Source organism: Tinamus guttatus, unplaced genomic scaffold (genome assembly GCF_059628265.1).
Source record: "Tinamus guttatus ecotype Peru unplaced genomic scaffold, ASM5962826v1 Tinamus_guttatus_pri_ptg000458l, whole genome shotgun sequence".
NCBI lineage: Eukaryota > Metazoa > Chordata > Aves > Tinamiformes > Tinamidae > Tinamus > Tinamus guttatus.
Window position 1 is genome coordinate 1 of NW_028288992.1, and position 17,802 is coordinate 17,802.

Below are 17,802 nucleotides of genomic sequence, written 5' to 3' on the forward strand. Positions count from 1 at the left end.
CGGCCCCAGGGCACCGCTCCCGCCACCCTATTGGCGAAGAGAAGTGCCAATCCGACCCGCCAGCCAATCGCTTCGCGAAGAGAACGGGACTGCTCATTCCCACCTTTCCTCAGGCCTCGCCCTCCTCCTTTGTCATTGGCCAGCCCTTTTGCCAGTCTACGGGACCGGCCAATCCGCACTGAAGCTGGGCGGGCGCCCAAGGGCAAAACCCGCTTCTGATTCGCCACCGCGCCGTCAATCACGAGCCCTCCCACCCCCTTGCGGCTGCCAATGACGCTGGGAGATCCCCTACCGTACATCCCCGTGTAGAAGCGCACTCGGTACCGTATGTCCCCGAGGTGGAGGCCGGCGGGGCAGCGGAGGACGGGGCTCCCCCGCAGGTCCCGGGGGGCCGGTTCGGACCGAAATACGGACACGGGCCGGGGGAGGGAGCTTTATTCCGCACCGCGCTCCCGTCAGGGCCCCGCGGAGCCCTCGCTGCCGCCACCGTCCCGCTCGCGGCGCCCGCGTCCGCCGGCCTCGGCCGCCAGCCCGGAGCGGTGCCGGACGCGGGGGCTGCGGCGGCCCGGCGAGGCCGGCGCCTGCATCCCCGGCACCAGCTCGCTGAGCCCCGCCGGGAACTGGCCGGCGCAGAGCACCTCCGAGCTGCTCCTGCGGGAGAGAGGGCACGGATCAGCGGCCTCGGATCGCCCCTCGTCCCGGCGGATCGCGGTTATCCCGACGGCCGCCACGTACCGGAGCTCCGCGGGGATCCGGGCGCCGGGAGGCAGCGGGAAGGCGGGCAGGGAGCGGCGCTGGCGCCAGAGGTATCCGGCCGGCAGGTCGTGCGGAAGCTCCGCATCCAGGCGCTCCAAGGGCAGAGCCAGCTCTGGGGACGGAGAGCTCCATGAATCCCCGTCCCGGCTCATCCCGGAGCTGGGAAGCGGCCGAGCCCCAGCAGAGGCCGGACATAACTCATCTCACACCCAGAGCATCCCAGAGAGCCGGAGGCTTCTCCAGGCTGGATGGAGAGGAGCATCCGCCTCCATCACCTTCCGCAGCCCGGAGCAGCGGGATCCGGGCTCGCGCTCTGAGGGCCGTTCCCGGCTGTGTCCGTACCGCTCCGGATGCGGCTCAGCTCCGGGCCCAGCAGCTTCCCCTCCATGCTGAGCAGGATGAACTTGTCCCCCCGGAGCTCCGGGCTCAGCCGGTCCACGGAGCGGTGGCTCGGCCGCTCCCGGGCCTCGCTCCGCGTGTCCCGCGCCGCGTTCATCCTGCCGGAAGGAGGGACAACACGGGAAGCGGCATCACAACGGATCCCATCCCGACGGCATCACGGGGAGAGCCGCGGGGTTTCCCGAGGGATGCAGCCCCGTTTCCGAAGCCCCTGGATTTCAGACGCATCTCGGCTACGTATCCCAGCTGTGAGGAATGGGCGGGAAAACAGGATTCCCCGGAGAACCCTTCTTTCCTCCCCCTGCTCCGTATCATACGCCAAGAGCCAGGCTCCTTCCCAATCCCCAGGCCGGGAATGTCCCCACGTCCCCTACAAGGCTCCGCTCCCATGGGGGGAAAAAAGATCGGCTAAAACTGCATCATCATCCGATGCGGAGAAATAGGAGCCTCCGGACTCCGTATTGCGGCACCGCCGGGATCAATCCTCGGGCCGGGATGCGCCGGGACCTTCGCGAGCCGAGGCCGGAGCCGCCGGCACCGGAATGGCCGGAGCAGGGGGGAAATTTATGGATTTGTTTCCCTGCTCACCTGAGGGGACCCGCGGGCGCTCCAGGGAAGCGGCCGGTCCCCGCCGGCGCTACCAGGACGCCGGCTCGGCCATTGCTCCGGGTCACCCGGAGCGGCGCCGCTCCGATCCCGGAGAAAGGGAGGGCAGGGAAGAGGCGGCAAAGCGGCGGAGCCGGGTGGCGTCCGGCGGCGCCGCTCCCTGCGGATGCACCGGAGCTCCCGGATTCCCTGCGCCGCGGAGGGAGGGGCAGCAGGGAGGCTGCACGCGGAGCTGCCGGCGGCTGCTCCCGCTTCCCTTTCTTTCCTTTCTCTGGGAAGGAGGGAGAAAAAAAAATAATGAAATCCCTCGCTGCCTTCAGCCGGGCGGATCCCGGATTCCCGGGGATGGATGAGAACATCCTTGCCTGACGGCGGGAGGAAGCGCCGGCGGAGCAGCGGGATCCGGAGGCGACGCGGAGCCGGGAGCGCTCGGAGCAGGGAACGCCGCCGTCTCTCCTCCTCGCCCCGGCTATTCCAACCGAAGCGGCGGCTCCCGCGGCATCCGATGCTCCGCTCCGCCCGGAGCTTCCCGCAGCATCCCGGCGCTCCGAGGATGCTCAGCGCATCCCGGCGCTCCGAGGGGGCTGGGCCTCTTGTCATGGAGAGAAGCGGGAATCATCCTGGCGGCTCCCGGGAAAGAAGAGCACGGGATGGGGCTGCGCCCAGGACAGAGCCCCCCTCCTCGCACCGTTTAGCCATTTCCATGTATTTTCGGAAAGCTTTTTCCGCTTGTTTTGAAAATAAAATATTTTTGTTCATAAGAGGCTGCTCCTGCTACCTGAATCCATCTCAGGAGCAGCCTCGGATCGCGGCTCCTCACCCTGGAGAAAAAGCCCCAATCCGTCTTATTACGGGAATGGGGAGGGGGCTCTGCCGGGGGAATGGGGGCTGGATAGGGAATGGGGAGGGGGCTCTGCATGGGAATATGGGGATGGAGAGGGAAAGAGGAGGGGGCTCTGCTGGGGGATATGGGGATGGATAGGGAATGAGGAGGGGGCTCTGCCTGGGGATATGGGACTGGACAGGGAATGAGGAGGGGGTTCTCCCTGGGGATATGAGGCTGGAGAGGGAATGAGGAGGGGACTCTGCCTGGGGATATGGGACTGGACAGGGAATGAGGAGGGGGTTCTCCCTGGGGATATGAGGCTGGAGAGGGAATGAGGAGGGGACTCTCCCTGGAAATATGGGGCTGGAGAGGGAATGAGGAGGGGGTTCTCCTATGGGGATGGGGGCTCTGACCTGGGAAATGGGGCAGGGGGCGAGGAGGGGGCTGCGGGGTCTCCCCCATAGGCCACAGACGTAGGGAGAGGCCGAGCAGACGCCCCTGCTGCCCCGCACCCGCCATTGCGGCCTAGCGCCCAGGCCGCCGCCTCGACATGGCGCCCGCGTTCCCCCTGGCAACGGCGGCTTCCGGGCGGGCTGCGCGGCGCGGCCGGAACCGCGCGTCACGTGGCGCGGGCCAAGATGGCGGCGCCCACGAGCGGCGAGACGGGAGCGGCGCTGGAACCGGGAGCGGAACCGGGAGCGGAACCGGGAGCGGGACCGGGAGCGGAACCGGGAGCGGAACCGGGAGCGGAAGCGGAGCTGGAGGCGGGGCCGCTGCTGCGGGTGGCGGCGCGGTGCGCGCGGAGCCGCGCGCGGGCCGGGGAGCTGCGGCTGCCGCACGGCGCCGTGCCCTGCCCGGTCTTCATGCCCGTGGGCACCCGCGGCGCCGCCAAGGGCGTCACGGCGGCGCAGCTCGCCGCGCTCGGCTGCCGCATCTGCCTCGGCAACACCTACCACCTGGGCACGCGCCCGGTGAGAAGCCCCGCCCACCCGCGGGGACACGCCCCCGGGAAGCCCCGCCCCCTCCCTACGGAGACCCGCCCACCGGGGACCCTCCCCGGCAAACGCGGACCCCATGAGCCCCACCCCATTCAGCCCGGGACACGCCCCCTCAAGGCCACGCCCCCATCCAAGAGGAGTCCCGCCCACTAGGGACCACACCCCTGGAAGCCCCGCCCCCTCCCTGCGGAGCCCCGCCCATCGGGGGGCTTTCCCCGGGAAACGCGGACCCCATGAGGCCCCGCCCCGCCCGCCCCGGGACACGCCCTTGGAAGGCCACGCCCTCGTCCAGGCGGAGTCCCGCCCACTGGGGGGACCACGCCCCGGGAAACCCCGCCCCCTCCCTGCGGAGCCCCGCCCACCAAGGGACCCTCCCCGGCAAACGCGGACCCCATGAGCCCCACCCCATTCAGCCCGGGACACGCCCCTAAAGGCCACGCCCCCATCCAAGAGGAGTCCCGCCCACTAGGGACCACACCCCTGGAAGCCCCGCCCCCTCCATATGGAGCCCCGCCCATCGGGGGGCTTTCCCCGGGAAACGTGGACCCCATGAGGCCCCGCCCCGCCCGCCCCGGAACACGCCTCTTGAAGGCCACGCCCTCATCCAGGCGGAGTCCCGCCCACTGGGGGGCCACGCCCCGGGAAACCCCTCCCCCTCCATATGGAGCCCCGCCCACCGGGGACCCTCCCTGGGAAACGTGGACCCCATGAGGCCCCACCCCGCCCACCCCGGGACACGCCCCTCAAGGCCACGCCCCATCCAAGAGGAGTCCCGCCCACTAGGGACCACGCCCTGGGGAGCCCCGCCCACCAGGGACCCTTCCCCGGGCAACGCCGGCCCCATGAACCGCGTTTTGGGGAGCCCCGCCCCCTCCGCGTGGGGGCCCCGCCTACCCGGGCTTCCCTCAACGCGAAGCCCCGCCCCTTACTAGGGGAGCTCCGCCCCCCAGCACCCCACCCCAATAAGCCCCGCCCTCAAAGACCCCACTCTGGGATAGTGCCCCCCCCCAACACTCAGGGAGAGGCCTGGGAAAGCCCCGCCCCCGTGATGGCTTAGCCCCGCCCCCATGTGACCCCCACCCTCCTGTCCTTTCGGTGACACCGGTGACACCGGCAGGGCCCGGAGCTGGTGCGGCGCGCGGGGGGGCTCCACGGCTTCATGGACTGGCCCCACAACCTGCTCACCGTGAGCCCCGCGGACCCCCGGGACCCCCCAAACCGGGACCAGAACCGGGACAACCCCCCAGAACCGGGACCGCCCCCTGGGACCCGGGACCACTCTCCCCAAACCGGGACCCCTCTGGAACCAGAACGACCCCCCCCAAACCGGGACCACCCCCCAAACCGGGACCAGAACCGGGACCACCCCCAGAACCGGGACCGCCTCCTGGGACCCGGGACCACCCTCCCCAAACCGGGACCCCTCTGGAACCAGGACCACCCCCAGAACCGGGACCACCCCCAGAACCGGGACCCCTCCCAGAACCGGGACCACCCCCCCCCCCAGAACCGGGACCACCCCCAGAACCGGGAACGCCCCCTGGGACCCGGGACCACCCCCCCAAACCGGGACCCCCTTCTGAAATAGGACCTGCCCCCTGAACCAGGACCACCCCCCCAAACCGGGACCACCCCCCAAACCGGGACCAGAACCGGGACAACCCCCCCAGAACCGGGACCACTCCCTGGGACCTGGGACCACCCCCCCAAACCGGAACCCCCTCCCTCCCAGAACCGGGACCACCTCCAGAACCAGGACCACCCCCTGGAACTGGGACCAGCCCCCAACCAGGACCACCCCCCCAAACCGGGACCAGAACCGGGACAACCCCCCCCAGAACCGGGACCGCCCCCTGGGACCTGGGACCACCCCCCCAAACCGGGATCCCCCTCTGAAATGGGACCTCCCCCCTGAACCGGGACCACTCCCCCAAACTGGGATCCCCCCCACCCCGAACCGGGATCCCCCCCCACACACCTGGACCGGGACCCCAGGTCCACCCCATATCCAATGCCGGGACCTCGACCCCAGCCGGATCCTGCTCTGGGACCCAGGATCCCTCCCTCCCCAGCCCCCTGGATCCCTGTGGTGGGATCCCATCCCGGACCCCATCCTGGCCCCCCATCCTGGACCTCATCCCGGCCCTATTCCAAACCCCATTCCAGATCCATCCCGAACCCCATCCTGCCCCCCGATTCTAGACCCCATCCCGGACCTATTCCAAACCCCATTCCAGATCCATCCCGGACCCCATCCTGCCCCCCCAGTTCTAGACCCCATCCCGGACCTATTCCAAACCCCATTCCAGATCCATCCTGGACCCCATCCTGCCCCCCAGTTCTAGACCCCATCCCGGCCCTGTTCTGAACCCCATTCCAGATCCATCCCGGACCCCATCCCGGACCCCCATCCTGGCCCTATTCCGAACCCCATTCCGGATCCATCCCGGCCCCCATCCCGGCCCCTATTCCGCCCCCAGGACAGCGGCGGTTTCCAGATGGTCTCCCTGGAGGCCCTTTCGGAGGTGACCGAGGCCGGCGTCCGCTTCCACTCTCCCTACGGCACCGGCGACATCCTGCTCAGCCCGGAGAAATCCATGGAGATCCAGAACGCCCTGGGTGAGTCCCAGGGGGACGAGTCTGGGATCTGGGAAGGGGGCGGGTGTGCATATCCCGCTCATCCCGCTTATCCCGCCGCAGGCGCCGACATCGTGATGCAGCTGGACGACGTGGTGGGCAGCACCACGACGGGGCCGCGCGTGGCCGAGGCCATGCGGAGGTGCGTCCCGCTCCGCGCGCCTCCGGATGCGCCTCCGGATGCGGCTCCCGCGGGACCGTGACCGGCTCCGGTGCTTCCCGCCGCAGATCCGTGCGCTGGCTCGACCGCTGCCTGGCCGCGCACCGGCACCCGCGGCGCCAGCACCTCTTTGCCATCGTGCAGGGCGGCCTCGACCCGGATCTGCGCACGGAGTGCCTGGAAGGTACTCCCGGAGCCTTCCGTTCCCTTTCCGCCATTCCCAATCTCCTCCCAGCTCCCCGGAGCCTCCCGTTCCCTCTCCGCCATTCCCCATCTCCTCCCTGGAGCCTCCCGTTCCCTCTCCGCCATTCCCAATCTCCTCCCGGCTCCCCGGAGCCTCCCGTTCCCTCTCCGCCATTCCCCATCTCCTCCCGACTCCCTGGAGCCTCCCATTCCCTCTCCACCATTCCCCATCTCCTGCCAGCTCCCCGGAGCCTCCCGTTCCCTCTCCACCATTCCCAATCTCCTCCCGACTCCCTGGAGCCTCCCGTTCCCTCTCCGCCATTCCCCATCTCCTCCCGACTCCCTGGAGCCTCCCATTCCCTCTCCGCCATTCCCCATCTCCTCCCCAGAGCCTCCCATTCCCTCTCCGCCATTCCCCATCTCCTCCCGGCTCCCTGGAGCCTCCCATTCCCTCTCCACCGTTCCCAATCTCCTCCCGGCTCCCTGGAGCCTCCCATTCCCTCTCCACCGTTCCCAATCTCCTCCCGGCTTCCCGGAGCCTCCCATTCCCTCTCCGCTGTTCCCCATCTCCTCCCGGCTCTCTAGAGGCTCCCATTCCCTCTCCACTGTTCCCAGTCTCCTCCCTGGAGCCTCCCATTCCCTCTCCGCCATTCCCCATCTCCTCCTGGCTCCACGGAGCTTCCCGTTGCCTCTTTGTCATTCCCCATTTCCCTCCCACTTCCCGTCTCCTTCCTGCTTTATCTCCTCTTCCTATTCCGCATCTTAATCGTATTTCCTATTGTTTTCCCACTCTCCTGTTTCCCATTTTCCTTCCATTTCCTATTTCCCATTCCTTGTCCACCATTCCCTGCCTTCTTCCCATTCCTCATTTTCCTTATTTTCCCCTTCTTGCTCCCAGAGAATAGGAGATTCCGCATCTCCCGTTCTTTATCAGACACTCCCCATCTTCCTCCCGTTCTCCTACTTCCTCCCATTCTCCTTCTTCTTCCCATTCTCCTTCTTCCTCCCATTCCCCATCGTCCATTCCCCGTCCACCATTCCCTATCTTTTTCCCATTCCCCATTCCCCTCCCATTTCTTTTCTTCCTCCCATTCCCCATCTTCCTCCCATTCCCCATCTCCCATTCCCTGTCTTTTTCCCGTTCCCCGCTTCCCTCCCATTCCCCCTCTCTCACCGGCGGCTCCGTGTCCCTCGCCATTCCCGGTGTCCGGCAGAGATGACGCGCCGGGATGTGCCCGGCTTTGCCATCGGAGGCCTGAGCGGGGGCGAGGAGAAGGGGCAGTTCTGGCGCATGGTGAAGCTCAGCACGGAGCGGCTGCCGCCGGACAAGCCCCGATACCTCATGGGAGTCGGGTAGGAGCCGGAGCGGAGCTTCCCGGAGCTTCCAAGAGCTTCCCGGAGCTTCCCGGAACTCCCCGGAGCTTCCCGGAGCTCTCGGGATGCGGTGGGAGCTGCGGGAGGAGGGGTGTCCTGGGATGCAGGGAGCTGCGGGATGCCCCGGAATGCAGGGATCTGCAGGATGCCGAGAGCTGCAGGATGCCCCGGGATGCAGGGAGCTGTGGGATGCCCTGGGATGCAGGGAGCTGCGGAATGCCCTGGGATGCAGGGAGCTGCGGGATGCCCTGGGATTCAGGGAGCTGTGGGATGCCCTGGGATGCAGGGAGCTGCGGGATGCCCTGGGATGCAGGGAGCCCCAGAATGCAGGGAGCTGCGGGATCCCCCGGATGCAGGGAGCTGCAGGATGCTCCAGGAGCTGCGGGATGCCCTGGGATGCAAGGAGCTGCAGGATGCTCCAGGATGCAGGGAAATGCGGGATGCCCTGGGATGCAGGGAGCTGCGGGATGCCCTGGGATGCAGGGAGCTGTGGGATGCCCTGGGATTCAGGGAGCTCCAGAATGCAGGGAGCTGTGGGATGCTCCGGAATGCAGGGAGCTGTGGGATGCCCTGGGATGCAGGGAGCTGCGGGATGCTCCAGGAGCTGCGGGATGCCCTGGGATTCAGGGAGCTGCAGGATGCCCCGGGATGCAGAGAGCTGCGGGATGCCCTGGGATTCAGGGAGCCCCAGAATGCAGGGAGCTGTGGGATGCCCCGGAATGCAGGGATCTGCAGGATGCTGAGAGCTGCAGGATACCCTGGGATGCAGGGAGCTGCAGGATGCTCCAGGAGCTGTGGGATGCCCTGGGATTCAGGGAGCTGCAGGATGCCCCGGGATGCAGGGAGCTGCGGGATGCCCCGGGATGCAGGGAGCTGCAGGATACCCTGGGATGCAGGGAGCTGTGGGATGCCCTGGGATTGGGATGCTGGTGGATGTCCTGGGATGCAGCGATCCGGGGGGGGGAGTCCTGGGATCTGGAGAGCTGGGCAATGACGGGAGACAGGAAAATCAGGGAGCTGCGGGCTGCTGGGGGCTGCCCTGGGATGCAGGGAGCTGGGGGAAGCGGCTGGCTCACCCCTCCCGGCTCCGCATCCCGCCCGGATCATCCCGCCGGGATCATCCCAGCTACGACACCGACCTCGTGGTCTGCGTCGCCCTGGGCTGCGACATGTTCGACTGCGTCTTCCCCACGCGGACGGCGGTAAGCGGAGACCCGGGATGCGCCAGGATGCACCGGGATGCGCCGGGATGCGCCGGGATCCGCCGGGATCCGCCGGGAATCCGGCGCGGCCGCTCACCCGCTCCCCCGCAGCGCTTCGGCTCGGCCCTGGTGCCCTGGGGCTCCCTGCAGCTCAAGAACCAGCAGTTTTCCAAGGATTTCCGCCCCATCGACGAGAACTGCGGCTGCCCCACGTGCCGGGGGTGCGTGGGGACACCGGGGGGGACACACACGCGCGGCGCCCGGTTGTCCCCCGCGTCACCGTCACTGTCACCGTGCAGGTACAGCCGCGCGTTCCTGCACGCGCTGCTGCGCAGCGACACGGCCGCCCTGCACCACCTCACCGTGCACAACGTGGCCTACCAGGTGTGCGGGACACCGCGACGGGGACACCGTGACAGGGGGACACCGTGATGGGGACACCGTGACGGGGAGACCGCGACAGGGAGGGGACACCGCGACAGGGACACCGCAACAGGGGGGGACACTGTGATGGGGACACTGCGACAGGGAGGGGACACCGCGACAGGGACACTGTGATGGGGGGACACCGTGATGGGGAGGGGACACCGTGACAGGGACACCGCAACAGGGGAGGACACCGTGATAGGGACACCGTGATGGGGACACCACGATGGGGAGGGGACACCGCGACGGGGACACCGTGATGGGGACACCGTGATGGGGACACCACGACAGGAAGGGGACACCACAATGGGGAGGGGACACCACAACAGGGACACCATAACAGTGGGGACACCGTGATGGGGACACCACGACAGGGAGGGGACACTGTAACAAGGAGGGGACACCACAACAGGGATACTGTGACGGGGGACACCGTGATGGGGACACCATGATGGAGACACCACGATGGCGAGGAGACACTGTGACAGAGAGGGGACATTGCGATGGGGAGGGGACACCGGGGGATGGACACTGCAGCATAGAGGGGACACCGTGAACACTGTGAACAACACGGAGGGGACACTGTGATGGGGAGCGGACACCTCCACGGGGACACCGCGACGCAGAGGGGACACCGAGAACACCGTCACGGGGAGGGGACACTGTGATGGGGAGGGGACACAGTGACACGGAGAGGACACCGTGATGGGGAGCGGACACCTCCACGGGGACACCGCGACACAGAGGGGACACCGGGAACACCGTCACGGGGAGGGGACACTGTGATGGGGAGGGGACACAGTGACACGGAGAGGACACCGTGATGGGGAGCGGACACCTCCACGGGGACACCGCAATGGGGAGAGGACACCGCGACGCAGAGGGGACACCGGGAACACCGTGATGGGGAGGGGACACTGTGATGGGGAGGGGACACAGTGACACGGAGAGGACACCGTGATGGGGAGCAGACACCTCCATGGTGACACCACAACGGGGAGGGGACACCGCGACGCAGAGGGGACACCGGGAACACCGTGACGGGGAGGGGACACTGTGATGGGGAGCAGACACCTCCACAGGGACACCGCAATGGGGAGGGGACACTGCGACACAGAGGGGACACCGGGAACACCGTGATGGGGAGGGGACACAGTGACACGGAGAGGACACCGTGATGGGGAGCGGACACCTCCACGGGGACACCGCAATGGGGAGAGGACACCGCGACGCAGAGGGGACACCGGGAACACCGTGACGGGGAGGGGACACAGCAACAGGGAGGGGACATCGTGGCGGGGAGGGGACACCATGATGGAGAGGGGACACTGGTACCGGAGGGGACACCGCGGTGGCGAGGGGGGACACACCGTGACCCCCTGTCGTCCCTCCCCGCAGCTCGGCCTCATGCGCTCCATGCGGGAGAGCATCCTGGCCGGCCGCTTCCCGGCCTTCGTCCGCGACTTCATGCGCGTCCGCTACGGATCGCGGTCCCGCTACCCGGCATGGGCCGTGGAGGCGCTCGCTTCCGTGCACATCCCGCTGGACTGAGCCCGGCCGGAGCCGGAGCCGGAGCTGGAGCCGGAGCCGGAGCTGGAGCCAGAGCCGTGCGGGACCCTCCGGCACTTTTATCCTTCCCACACGTGTATTTTTGTACCGGATCCCTGGTTTTGGTGCCTCGTTTTGTTCCCAGCAGCGGCTCCCTGTGGAGTATCCCGGTATGGAGTATCCCAGTGTGGAGTATCCCAGTGTGGAGTATCCCGGTGTGGAGGGGGTTCTGGTGGCGGGGGGTGGTTCTGGCTTCATCCTGTGACCCCCCCCTGCGCTCCCGGACGCCTGGGCCCGGCGCTGTCTGCGGCGCTTCCGGAGAGCAGGAAAGGATGGGGATGTTCCGTGCCCTGGGATGCAGGAGGGGACCGGGATGACACGGTCACATTCCTGTTGTACAAATGTCCCCTCGCGCTTCCCAGCGGGGCTCGGACGCCTGGGCCCTTGCGGAGGGACTGGATAGGGGCCATGGGACTCAAATACCTGGATCCTTTCCGGGAGCATTGGGTGGATTTGGGGGTTCCCACCCTCAAGTCCTCCCTGGGGGACTTGGGCACCCGGACGCCTGGGCCCTCTGGGGAGGGGACACCTCGGACGCCGGGGCCCGCGTGTCGGGGCGGGGGGGGGGCGGGCAGGGCTGGGCCGCCCCCCGCGGCGGCTGCGTCACCCGGGCCGGGCCGTGCCGGGCCGGGCCAGGCGGGGGGGGGGCGGAAGTTTGTGCAGGGCGTGGGGAGCCCGCGCTGGCGTCAGCGCCGCCCGCGCCGCCCGCCCCGCAAAAGGCGCCCGGAGCCCGCGGGGGAGGCGCAGGTGAGCGGCGGCACCGGCGGCGGCGGCACCGGGAGCGCGAGCCGGGTGGGAGCGGGCGATGCAGCCGCCGAGGAGCGGGGCGGCAGCGGGGAGCTGCGGGTAGGAGCGCGGAGCACCGGGATGGGAGCGGGGAGCACCGGAATGGGACCGGGGTGCACCGAGTAGGAGCGCGGAGCCCCGGGATGGGAGCGGGGAGCACCGGGATGGGAGCGCGGAGCACCGGGATGGGAGCGGGGAGCACCGGAATGGGAGAGGGGAGCACCGAGTAGGAGCGCGGAGCACCGGGATGGGAGCGGGGAGCACCGGGATGGGAGCGGGGAGCTCCGGGATGGGAGCGCGGAGCACCGGGATGGGAGCGCGGAGCACCGGGATGGGAGCGCGGAGCACCGGGATGGGAGTGGGGAGCTCCGGGATGGGAGTCGGGAGCTCCGGGATGGGAGCGGGGAGCACCGAGAAGGAGTGTGGAGCGCCAGGATGGGAGCGGGGAGCCCCGGGATGGGAGCGGGGAGCTCCGGGATGGGAGCGGGGAGCACCAGGATGGGGACCAGGGAGCTCCGAGAAGGAGCGCGGAGCACCGGGATGGGACCGGGGAGCACCGGGATGGGAGCCGGGAGCTCCGAGACAGGAGCGCGGAACCCCGGGATGGGACCGGGGAGCTCCGGGAAGGAGCACGGAGCCTCGGGATGGGATCGGGCAGGACAGGGGAGCTCCGGGAAGGAGCGCGGAGCCTCGGGATGGGATCGGGGAGCTCCGGGGTGAGACCGGGAAGCTCCTGACAGGAGCGCGGAGCTCCGGGATGGGACGGGGGAGTCCCGGGATGAGACTGCGAAGACCCGAGATGGGACCGGGTAGGACTGGGGAGCTCCGGGCAGCCGCGCAGAACCCCGGGATGGGACCGGGCAGGACCGCGATGGGACCGGGAAGCTCCGGGCAGGAGCGCGGAGCTCCAGATAGGAGCGGGCGGAACCGCGGAGCTCCGCGACGGGAAAGGGGAGCTCCGAGATGGGATGGGACTACGGAGCACCGGGCAGGACCGGGCAGCTCCGGGATGGGAGCCGGGAGAGCCGCGATGGGACCGGGCAGCCCTGGGCAGGACCGCGGAGCCCCGGGCGGGATCGCGGAGTCCCAGCGGGATCACGGAGCCCCGGGACGACACCGGCCACTGCAGCCGGGGGGCACCGGGAGGGACGGGAGAGCCCCGGGATGGGACCGAGGAGCCCGGGATGGGACTGGGGAGCCCGGAATGGGACCGAGGAGCCTGGGATGGAATTGGGGAGCCCGGGAGGGACCGGGTGCTGCTCCCTGGGATCCAGGGCTCAGGCCCGGCCGGTTGCAGCGCTGCAGCCCAGGGAGCACCGGGAGTCCCGGATCGGGATGCGACGCTGCATCCGGGCAGCCCCAGAGCCCCCAACCTACCTCAAAAGAGGGTCGGGGAATCCTGATCCCCCCCAAAAAGGGGGACGTGGCTCCCCCCGGGTGGGTCCTTCCCGACACCCCGTGGGTTTGCCCGGGAGCAGCCGCCGGCTCTGCGGGACAAGGTGCCGCATTCCGGCCAGGATTCCTGTCCTGCTCCTCTGGGATGCCGGTTCCTGCTCTCTTGGGACAGGCAATTCCCACCGGCACCCGGGAGCCGTTGGAATGCGGTGACCTGCCGGGATGATCCCGAGTGCTGCGTTGGCAGCTTCCCGGTCAGTGGAAGCATGTGGGGAGCGCGGTCCTGGAGGACAGTGTTCCCACATCCTGGAGCCCATGACCATTCCCACATCCCAGAGCGTGCTCCGGAGCACGCGGTGTTCCCACATCCCAGAGCGTGCTCCTGGGGCGTGTGGCATTCCCACATCCCACAGCGTGCTCCCGGAGTGCGCGGCGTTCCCACATCCCGGAGCGTGCTCCTGGGGCGTGTGGCATTCCCACATCCCAGAGCGTGCTCCGGAGCGTGCGGCGTTCCCACATCCCGGAGCGTGCTCCGGAGCATGCGGCGTTCCTACATCCCGGAGCATGCTCCTGGGGCGTGTGGCATTCCCACATCCCAGAGCATGCTCCGGAGCGTGCGGCGTTCCCACATCCCGGAGCGTGCTCCTGGGGCGCGTGGCATTCCCACATCCCAGAGCGTGCTCCAGAGCGCGCGGCGTTCCCACATCCCGGAGCGTGCTCCTGGGGCGTGTGGCATTCCCACATCCCGGAGCGTGCTCCGGAGCGTGCGGCGTTCCCACATCCCGGAGCGTGCTCCTGGGGCGTGTGGCATTCCCACATCCCAGAGCGTGCTCCGGAGCGTGCGGCATTCCCACATCCCGGAGCGTGCTCCGGAGCGCGCGGCGTTCCCACATCCCGGAGCGTGCTCCTGGGGCGTGTGGCATTCCCACATCCCGGAGCGTGCTCCGGAGCGTGCGGCGTTCCCACATCCCGGAGCGTGCTCCTGGGGCGTGTGGCATTCCCACATCCCAGAGCGTGCTCCGGAGCGTGCGGCATTCCCATATCCCGGAGCGTGCTCCGGAGCGCGCGGCCTCCTGCTATCGGGCTCCCTGTTTGCGCTGGCCCCACCTGCGGCGGCCCCACAAGGCGAAAGGTCCCTGGGCCCTTATCACGCCTGGCGCCTCTTATCAGCCGTGGGCTCCATGTCGCCTCCATCGGCAAATCCTGACTCCCATAGTGGGAATGTTGGGGGATATTGGGGCTCCCTGGGTCCCTTTGTGCTCCCTGGGGCCCTGTGTGCTGCCCACACATTCCCTGTGTGTTCCCTGTGTCCCCATGTGCTCCCTGTTCCTTCATGCAACCTGTCCCCACACATTCCCTGAATCCCTGCAATGCTCCCAAATCCCTGCCTGGTTCCCATCCCTGTTTCGGCTCCTGAATCTGCAGGCTCCCAGGATCCCATTCCAGGTCCCTGCACGCTCCTTGTCCCTGCCTGGTTCCCATTCCCATTCCAGCTCCCCATCCTGCAGGCTCCTGGTTCCCATCCCTGTTTTGGCTCCTGAATCTGGAGGCTCCTGGGATTCCATTCCAGGACCCTGCACGCTCCTTGTCCCTGCCTGGTTCCCATCCCCGTTCCGGTTCCTGAACCTGCAGGCTCCTGGGATCCCATTCCCAGCTCCCTGCATGCTCCTTGCCCCCACCTGGTTCCCATTCCCATTCCAGCTCCCCATCCTGCAGGCTCCTGATTCCCATCCCCGTTCCGGCTCCTGAACCTGGAGGCTCCCAGGATCCCATTCTAGGTCCCTGCACGCTCCTTGTCCCTGCCTGGTTCCCATCCCTGTTCCGGCTCCTGAACCTTTAGGCTCCCGGGATCCCATTCTAGGTCCCTGCACGCTCCTTGTCCCTGCCTGGTTCCCATCCCTGTTCCGGCTCCTGAACCTTTAGGCTCCCGGGATCCCATTCTAGGTCCCTGCACGCTCCTTGTCCCTGCCTGGTTCCCATCCCTGTTCCGGCTCCTGAACCTTTAGGCTCCCGGGATCCCATTCCAGGTCCCTGCACGCTCCTTGTCCCTGCCTGGTTCCCATCCCCGTTCTGGCTCCTGAACCTCCAGACTCATGGAATCATATTCCCAACTCCCTGCACGCTCCTTGTCCCTGCTTGGTTCCCATTCCCATTCCAGCTCCCCATCCTGCAGGCTCCTGGCTCCCATCCCCATTCTGGCTCCTGAACCTGGAGGCTCCCAGGATCCCGTTCCAGGTCCCTGCACGCTCCTTGTCCATGCCTGGTTCCCATTCCCATTCCAGCTCCCCATCCTGCAGGCTCCTGGTTCCCATCCCCATTTCGGCTCCCCATCCCGCAGGCTCCCAGGATCCCACTCCCTGCTCCCACATGCTCCGCGTCCCGGCGCCGCCCCGGTTCCGCTCTCACGCATCCCGTTTTCCCGCAGGTCCATCCCAGCGCTGGCCATGAAGTGCGCGGCGACGCTGCAGGTGCTCCTGATCTCCGTGTTCCTCTCGCTGGCGCTGCTGGGGCTGCGGACGCAGCGGGATCCGCGGCCGGCGCCTCCGGATCCTCCGTCCGCGGCCGCCTTCGCGTGGCGGAAAACGCCGGACGCCAACGGCACCGCGCGGGCCCCGCGGCACCCGCTGCGGCCGCCCTATCCGTATCCCTACCGCTTCCTGCTCAACGAGCCGCACAAGTGCCGGGACGAGGCGGCCTTCCTGGTGCTGCTGGTGGCCTCGCTGCCGCAGGACACGGCGGCGCGGCGCGCCGTGCGGCTCACGTGGGGCAACGAGAGCGCGGCGGGCGGCGCGCGCGTCGTGCGCCTCTTCCTCACCGGCGTGCACCCCGTGTTCGGCGCCCCGCTGCAGCGGCTGCTGCGCGAGGAGAGCGCGCGCTACGGCGACCTGCTGCAGCAGGACTTCCTCGACACCTACAACAACCTCACGCTCAAGACGCTCATGGGCCTCGAGTGGGTCAGCAAATACTGCCCCGGCGCCGCCTACGTGGTCAAGGCCGACCAGGACGTCTTCCTGAACCCGGCCTACCTGGTGCGGCGGCTGCTGCTGCCGCCCAAGCGGGGCTTCGCCACGGGCCACGTGTACCGCGGCACGGCGCCGCTGCGCAGCAAGCTCTACAAGTGGTACGTGCCGCGCGAGGTGTTCGCCGAGGCCACGTACCCGCCGTACTGCGGCGGCCCCGCGTACGTGCTCTCGGGGGACGTGGCGCGGCGCGTGTTCGCGGCGGCGCAGCGCGTGCCGCTCATCAACATGGAGGACGCCTTCGTGGGGCTGTGCCTGCGCGCGCTGCGCGTGCGCCCCGCGCCGCCGCCGCCGGGGCTCTTCCACATGCAGCGGGTGCCCTTCGAGCGCTGCCGCTTCCGGCGCCTCGTCATGGTGCATCACTACGCGCCCGCCGAGCTGCTCCGCGTGTGGCCGCAGCTGCACGGAGCCGAGCGGGAATGCCCGCCCTAGCCGGAGGGGCGCGGAGGCCGGGAAAACGCCCCCGGATTTCATCCCGGCTCCGCTTTGCAGCCCCGGGATGGGGATGCGTTAAGTTGGCGTTAAGTTATAGCTCGCGTTGGGAATAAAGGGCAGGGCTGGGTGGAGGGGAGCGGCGCTGCATCCTCTCTCCCGGCATCCCGGGAGCGTTTCCCACCCGGGAATGTTTTCCCCGCATCCCGCGGGAAGGCGCCCGCCCCAACGGTTATTCAAAGCGCGGGGCCGGGCCGGAGCGGGCGCCTTTGCATGTATGCAAAACGCGGCGCCAGGGAAGGGGCTGCGGTTTTCCGGACGCCCGGAGCCGCTCCGGCCTTGGCTGGCAGCCTCGGATACCCGGGAATGCGGCAGCTTTCGCCTTGTGCCATGGACGGCCGCAGCTCCAGGGCTCCGTCATTCCCACCTGCTGTGAAGTTGGGAAGCAGGGGCATGGCTGGGAATGGCCATTATCCCGAGGGACATCCTGGTGCTCCGGGGCTGCTCCGACTTTGGGCCTCCTTTTCCTTGAGCCGCCGTTTCCGTGGAGAGGCCCCGGGTTTTGCTCGGAGCCAGGATGGGGCCGGTGTCCACGCGTGAATGGGCACCGGGAATTCACTTCCTCGGAGCGCTTCCAAGGCCAGGTGCTGCGGCCCAAATCCATTGGGAAAGGATCCCAACCCATCCCGGCGCAACCCGATACGGCCACGGGAGCCCCTCGGAGCGGATCCAACATCCCAAATCCCCCCCGTTCCGCACGGAGCTTCCCGGGATCGTCCCCGGCACGACGGCCGCTCGTCCCTTTCCAGGCGGCCGGCGCAGGCAACGGAAAAGGAGGCGTTTGGAGACCGGGACATCAAGAGTTTGTGTTTATTTGTCTACATTCAGCTTAATCCAGATGTACTGCCTGCCCCATCCAGGCATACAAAACCCACTCTTTCCCACTGTTTTTTTTTTTGTTTTTTCTTTTTAAAATAAAATCTTCACTTATAAA

At 68.2% G+C, this 17,802-nt stretch overlaps 3 protein-coding genes across 3 annotated transcripts; 2 read left to right on the forward strand and 1 right to left on the reverse strand.

Annotated features, from left to right (window-relative positions):
* Positions 1-455: 455 nt before the first annotated feature.
* On the reverse strand, positions 456-1,816 carry LOC148593119 (uncharacterized). Its single transcript, XM_088532195.1, has 4 exons — positions 1,797-1,816; positions 1,099-1,253; positions 736-868; positions 456-651 (listed from the first exon to the last, which is right to left on the reverse strand). Exons 1-4 carry the CDS (start codon positions 1,814-1,816, stop codon positions 456-458), a joined length of 504 nt encoding a protein of 167 aa, XP_088388321.1.
* Positions 1,817-3,213: 1,397 nt separating this feature from the next.
* On the forward strand, positions 3,214-11,118 carry QTRT1 (queuine tRNA-ribosyltransferase catalytic subunit 1). Its single transcript, XM_088532180.1, has 10 exons — positions 3,214-3,558; positions 4,703-4,771; positions 6,066-6,204; positions 6,286-6,364; positions 6,451-6,566; positions 7,780-7,918; positions 9,066-9,141; positions 9,253-9,362; positions 9,441-9,525; positions 10,966-11,118. The coding sequence occupies exons 1-10, from the start codon at positions 3,226-3,228 to the stop codon at positions 11,116-11,118; spliced, it is 1,299 nt and encodes a 432-aa protein (XP_088388306.1). The 5' UTR covers positions 3,214-3,225.
* Positions 11,119-15,800: 4,682 nt separating this feature from the next.
* Positions 15,801-16,808, forward strand: LOC148593121 (beta-1,3-galactosyltransferase 2-like). The gene has a single exon (XM_088532182.1). The coding sequence runs from the start codon at positions 15,801-15,803 to the stop codon at positions 16,806-16,808; it is 1,008 nt and encodes a 335-aa protein (XP_088388308.1).
* Positions 16,809-17,802: the final 994 nt, after the last annotated feature.